The sequence below is a fragment of the Geospiza fortis genome, unplaced genomic scaffold (genome assembly GCF_000277835.1).
Source record: "Geospiza fortis unplaced genomic scaffold, GeoFor_1.0 scaffold17, whole genome shotgun sequence".
Lineage (NCBI taxonomy): Eukaryota > Metazoa > Chordata > Aves > Passeriformes > Thraupidae > Geospiza > Geospiza fortis.
Window position 1 is genome coordinate 1045966 of NW_005054438.1, and position 6875 is coordinate 1052840.

Here is a 6875-nt window from a genome sequence, read left to right on the forward strand (position 1 = left end):
GTATAATTATATAAGAAATTATATAATACATAATATAAATAAATAGTATTCTATAAATAAATATAAATAAATAATATATAGATAATATAAATAAATAATAAATATATAATATTATAAAAAGTATTTATTTACTATAATAATACAACATTAATATGATATAATGTAATGTAATGTAATGTAATATAATATAATATAATATAATATATCAACATTCTAAGAACTTGGAGAGATTCTCATCGCTCACCTCATCCTGGGGACCCTCACAACACCTCAACAAGATCCTCTCGAGTCTGAGGGGCTTTTTCAGCCCTGCCCTCCAGGGAGGACGAATCCCTCCCATCATGGAGCAGGGAACTCTGTGCGTGTTTATCACCTCAGGAACGGCGTGTCCAGCACTCCTACCTGTCTTATCTGCTTGAACTGGTCCTGGTCCACGTTGGAGAAGATGTTGAACTCGGGCTGGGAGATGATCTGGAAGGCCACGGCGCAGTGGTGGTTCTCCAGCGGGGAGATGTCGTTGTAGCGCACGGCCAGCTCCGTCCGCGCGTTGATCTGGTACCTGAGGGCAGGGACACCCTGAGCAAAAAGCTCCCCAGACACCCCCCAGCTGCTCCAAACCACCTGCTTGCATTCTTTCCTATGCTTATTCAATGAGCTGCAGCTTTGGGTTTTTTTGGGTTGATGGTATTAAGTCAGATTTTCACAGAAAATAGATATTTAATATCATCTCACGCATTGATTCCCCTCAGTGGGTGTATAACAATAAAGATTATAATATATAAAAGATATTATAAAATATCAAAATATAATATATAATATATAAAATACTAAAACACCAATACAAAAAAAACCCCAAAAACCCAAAAGCTTTTTATTCCTTCTTTAAATTTCACCACAATTCTAATTTAAAATGTCTCATCTAAATTTCTAGTTTAATATTTTGCCAAGTTTCTGGTTTCAAATGACATAGAACAAAACCAGAAGGAACTGGTTTTGGTTTTTTTGGTTTTGAACAATAAAAAACTGTTTTGATGTTTTCCCACCTCTAAAAAAACCATCTAAATAGTTTTTTTTTGTTTGTTTGTTTGGTTTTTTTATGTAGAACAAAACCAGAATGGAACTGTTTCATTCAACCCCTACTAATGGCAGATGCAGAGATTCTCACTGAACCCAATCAGAACTGGGTTCTGCCCTTATTTAATGAGTGGTTACAAATAAATCAGATTCTCTCTCTTTCACATGCACACAGAAGTGTCTGTGGGTCAACAGCAATAATTTCCTCACATGAAAATAAACAGAGTAAAGTACACTTCATGATTTATAATTATGAAATAAAGTGTAAGCTAAATCCCCCTTTGAATTTTAGTGTAATTATTCCATTATAATAATTTATAGCTCTGTTACCAGCTGTGAAGTATTTCACTTTGTTTTCTCAGGAGTTAGGAGGGAGAGTGTTTGAATAGAAATCTGAAAAAAACCCCATTTTCCTTACAGAGCCAAGGACAGCTGGCAAACCCCAACCCAGACCTGAGTTCTGCTTTGGCCCACGAGAGTGACCAGCAGGGCCTTAGGAAAAAGGTCAAGCTGTGAGAAGGAAAACCTGATCTAGCAAAAATGGCCAACTTTCCAGTTGTTACCTTCCCAAGAGATTTTAAGGGAAGAGAAAGCAAGAGAACAGACTCACGTGTTGTTGTAGCCCGGATGGTCCAAGTCATGGCACACTGCTGCAGTCATGAGAATCAAAATGTCAATTTGGGAAAATTTCTCCTGTAAAATACAAAACATGAATGTAGTATTGTGATTTCTACTTTCCCTATCCCTGTAAATCAAAAGAAATAAGGAAACCAGACATATTTACTTTTTAGAGAAATGCAAATCTGACCAAAATGAAGCATTTTTCCTTAGATTACTTTACTTCAGTCAAGAGAGAGAAATCTGCCTTCCCTTCCAGTAAAAATGACTCAGATTTGCCTTTGTTGCATGAAATAACAGCAGCTCAGAGGAGGCAATTTCCTTGAAGCTTGCTATTACTGCAGAGATGATATAAAAGCTCTGAGACATCAGTACAGTCTCTTAGAAGTCATTTGAGCACCCTGATTAGGTAAAGGGAGGGCTGGAAGATGGCTCTGCTGCCACTGCGTTCTGCATTAAATAAAGTTAGGAAAAGAGCAAGAAAAATTAAATGTTGTGTTCCCACAGCTTTTGAACAGCATGGACTTACATTAAAGCAAATTTTTCTTCATACTGCTAATGGCAAGAAAACAGAATTAGGCCAGTAACTGATATGTGTAACTATAGAGAAAAAAGGAGGTTTTTTTTAAGTGAAAAAAGCAGTTTTGTAAAGAAATGAAATGAATACATGAGTGCAGATTATCCAGACAGTGAAATTAATTGATGCCTGCTGTTTTGGACAAAATAAAGGTGAAATGTGTGTCCTGCATACAATACATGCCAGGCTACAGGACAAGCACACATTTGGAGAAAACCTCTTGTGGGAACATTTTGTGCCCCAAACAAAGAACACACCCACAGACCATAACTCAGTAAGGGTTTGTCTGTCATTCCTAAATGTTTCACTCCATCAGAGTACAAACTGTGGACATCCAGGAGGTGAAGTTACCTCCCCAGCAGCCTCAGAAAGCTGTGCAGGTGCTGGGGCCCAGGAATGGAAATGCAACACCTCTCCTTGTGTGCCTGGGTGTCAGATTCAGTTTTTTTCTGATCTAGACATGTGGTAACTGAGAGGCATTTAAAAAACTTCTATTCTATTTTCAGTTTCATATGAAGGGTGAGACAATACAGATGTTATAATTCACACCAGCACAATCAGAAGTCAGCTATTTCTTAATTGTAATACACTGTAAGTGTTTCTTGGCCTATCAGTTTTTGCCATGCTATACTTTAAATAATACTGCAATTAATACCATAATTAATACTGTAAATTCCTTAAAGTCAATCATTTAAAATCACTCTTTGTGGGTCTTAATACAATGGACCTTTCATAGTTCTATTTCCCTGAGGTATCCAGAGGCCATCCTTTGTAAGGCCATCCTTTCCAACTTGTTTCTAGCTCCATTTCTCTCTCCACCATGTCTGTCCTATTCCACGGCATTTCTAAGTCAGCATTCCTTGTCTCAGGGTTTGCACAGCGATGCACACTGTGCGAGCCTCCTGTCAGGATTGGAGAATTCCCTACAAATCCATTTCCCACACCTGGGGACTGAGCAAGGGCAGCCTCCCCAAAGGCCACCACTTGCCAGCGGGCTGGTGGCCCATTCTGCAGTAGAAGTGGCTCAGGTTTCAGGATGGGAATGGAGTGGGTGCCATGTGTCAAAATCCAGGACATTCCTCTGGCTGCCCTGGAGGATTCGAGACCCTGGCAGGGGGCTCAGAGACCTTGGCAAGGAGTCAAAGACACCTGTGCCTTTGATTTTAACCCATGGAAACAGCTTTGTGTGAGGAGTTACAAACCACAAGAGTTTGAATAGAGTGATAGTGAATTTATCACAGGGTGAAAAAGTAGAATTTTTTGGTTTTGAGAATGGGGGTTCAAAGGCAAGATGGACGAATCTGGGCGTGTCCTGTCTTTCTTGTCCTCCATCTTCTTTTGGGATGGTGACACTTTTGGATTGGTTTAGAGTAGAGACAGGCTGTCTAACATAGGTGATAGGTATTGGAAAATTATTGTAAATAAAATACACGTAGTTTTTAGTATAAAAAGATGTCAGAATTCAGGACATCCCTCTGGCTGTCCTGGATTGCTCAAACCCCTGCCAGGGGGCTCAGAGACCTTGGCACAGTGCCCAAGACACCTGTGACTTTGATTATGACCCATGGAAAAAATTACCAACCTTACATGAGGATCTGCAAGCCATGAAAGTCTAAGTAGAATAATAGTTAGTTCGTCACAGGGTGAAAAATGGATTTTTGGGGGTTTTAGAATGGGGGTTCAAGAGGCAAGATGGAGGAATCTGGGTGTGTTCTTTCTCCTTCTCCTTCTTGTCCTCTGTCTTCTGCTGTGATGGTGGCACTTTTGGATTGGTTTAGAGTAGAGACAGACTGTCTAACATAGGTGATAGGTATGGGAAAATTATTGTAAATAATGTACACGTAGTTTGTAGTTTAGAAAAAGATAACACCACCCCAAGGGCAGTCAGTGTGCCATGAACCTGCTGGACAGACCTCAGCGGGTCGGAGAAATAATGTGATAGATAACTAAAAATAAACAACCTTGAGAACCAGAGCCAAGGAATTCTGCCTTCTTCTTCAATCTCAGGGCTGGGAAAAGAGACTTTCTAACACCTCATAAAGCTATGGAGGGGCAGTACCTGGAGGCTGCAGAGCGAGATCATGCTGTACATCATCTGGGTGACGCAGAAGCAGTGCCGGAAATTGTGGAAGGGGTTGTTCCTGTAATTGTCGTGGATGCACAGCTGCAGAGAGAGGGAATGGAGCTGTCAGAGGTGGCAGAGCTCTTTGCCAAGCACTGGAAATCTTTAAAGGAGTCCTATTGTGAAATAAGAGTCTCCTCAAGCCAGGTCTTATGAGCGCTTGGAGATCTGTATCACACCCGACATAGCTCAGCTACCTCAGATGGCATGAAATCAGCAGGATGCCTGCTGTGGTAGTGTTGGAAACAGAAAAGTCTTAATAAAAGGCACAATAACAAAACTCTACAGAGAAAAACCGAGCCAGGTGAAAGAAGCTCTTGCTCCTGGTAAAACACCTCACAAAAGCCATTAGTTCCTTTGCTCTCTTCTTTTTCTAGTAAATTGCTCAGGCCAGAATTTTTGGCTCTTGTCCAATTAGCTATCCTTAAGTTTGAGGTGAAGTCCCCCAAGTCCTGTGAGGTGTCTTTTTACCTAATTGAGGAAAGAAACTTCTGGGCTCTTTTCCTTTTTGAAGAGACAAAGGATATTTTGTCACTCCATCAAGAAGGGGCACATTCCTATACTATGGGGCCAGGATTATTCTCTGCTAAGACAGAGTGACAGCACAGGGCCTCTGACACTTTCTGCCTTCCTGGGTGTGATTTGTGTTATAATACATATTATTCTATTGGCTTTTTGCAAATATGAAATTGGATTCTATATGTGTGGTGTTATAACTTAGTTTTAAAGATACAGTTTGTATTTCTGTTGTTAATTAAGCTTAGACGTAGTGAAATAGCTGATGTAAGTATGAAATAGTGATGAAATAGTGAAATAGTGATGTAAGTATGCTTGTGTTAAAATTCCTGCTTGGATGGGATGAAACCCAATGCACACAGGATGAGGACACCTGTACAGATATTCCAATTATCAGCACTCACTGTCTGAAGACAGTGTGGACCAAGGCCCAAAACTGGAGGTGTAAAAAAGGACAAAAACCACACCCAAGGAATGTGCATGCTCAAAAAAGGTGGATCCCAAGGAGGAGATGTGCTAAACAATTCTTGGAACATGTAAACTAGTTTGGGGGAAAATTTACTATGCATGAGGGTCTATGAATATGCAAAGGGCTGATGTAATTAAAAGGTATTTAAGGGGTTTTCCTGAAGATAACAGTGTGCTCTTAGCTGAGTGCCAAGATGCACTCATAACAACCTTTCCTCTATGGTCCTTGTCTCCTATTGCCCTTTATTAAACTTTTAAAATTTGCACAGGAGAGTGAAGGTGTTTTTCACATTTGTGTGTTCCAAGAATTCCCCAGCAGGTAAAGCTCACAGAAAATCCCCTCTCATGCCAGCCAGCAATGGGCAAACATCCCAGCACAGCTGCATCTCTGTCCTCTCATCCTGAATTTGTATTTCAAACCTTGCAGTGGCTAAAGGGGGACTGTCAAGGGCTCAGAGCCCACCCTTGGTCCCCTGCCGAATCCAAGCTGCATCTCTGATCCCTTGAGGGCTGAAATGGGGCTGTCACATCATTTCCCAGCGCTCAGAGGTGGCACTTTGGGACGTGTTGCTTGGCACAGGGAGGATGTGAATGCACAGCAGGCTGGAGCACACCTGGGTGGGTTTTCTCTGCCTGTCAGCCTGGCAGAGACTGAGCTGTCATGGGCTCACAGGAGCCATTGTTGTGTGGTTTAACTTTCTACAGATGCTGGCTTGGTTGCCCTCGTTCCACAGCAGGATAAAGCCTGTCTGTGTCCCTGTGTCCTGGCTGGGGCCAGCCAGGCTGGCAGAGGGAGGCTGGCACAGCTGACACGTGCCATGGTCATTATTCCAGTGCTGCTCTGGTTTCCTGCCCCTCACAGAGCAGCCAAGAGTCAGCAGCATTGCTGAATCCTCCTCCAAAGCCTGGAGAGCCCTCATGCCTCAGTAACTGAGCCTGAATTAAGGACATGGACAGAATTCCAGCTAAATCAGGAATTTACCTCAGGAGTCCTCACACCCCATCAGGATCAAATGCTTCAACCCATCACCTGACTTCCAGGAGACCTCAAAGCTCTGGATGAGGTCAAGAGAAGCGTGATATTTCAGTGCTTATTCAGTATTTGTGGGCTTCAGTGCAGAAGCTGCACAGATCATTCTGCAGCAAGGATTTTAGAAACACATTTCATTTTTATAAAGTGGCTTAGGAATGGCCTGATATGGCTGTCAGGTGGGATCTCACAGCCTACACATGGCACTGCACAAAACTCCATGGGTGCAATGTGCACATCCAGCTCTGGAGCCCAGAGCATCCCAGGGGAACTCCTGACTCAGGAGGGATGGAGTGACTGGGTTGCATTAATCACTTTTTCCTCCTCTTTCTGGAAGACTTCTGTAGCCAGTGCATGTGGGATAAGCATGAGGTGGCTTTTTCTCTCCCACTTGAGCTCAAAGTTATTTGTGATATTTTTTGTTTGATGTTTGGGAGGAATAATGAGGAGGATTTTATTAGAAGGTTAAT

The 6875-nt window shown here is 42.0% G+C and overlaps 1 protein-coding gene across 3 annotated transcripts in view; it reads right to left on the reverse strand.

The window, feature by feature from the left end:
- The window catches only part of PDE9A (phosphodiesterase 9A), a 58779-nt gene that overhangs the window by 6211 nt on the left and 45693 nt on the right, over positions 1 to 6875 (reverse strand). For all 3 annotated transcript variants that reach the window (XM_005427232.2, XM_031062132.1, XM_031062131.1), the window contains 3 exons: positions 4329 to 4433; positions 1685 to 1767; positions 403 to 559 (listed from right to left, as the gene is read on the reverse strand). In XM_005427232.2, coding sequence (XP_005427289.1) covers positions 403 to 559; positions 1685 to 1767; positions 4329 to 4433 — 345 coding nt within the window. The remainder of the gene's footprint in view (positions 1 to 402; positions 560 to 1684; positions 1768 to 4328; positions 4434 to 6875) is intronic.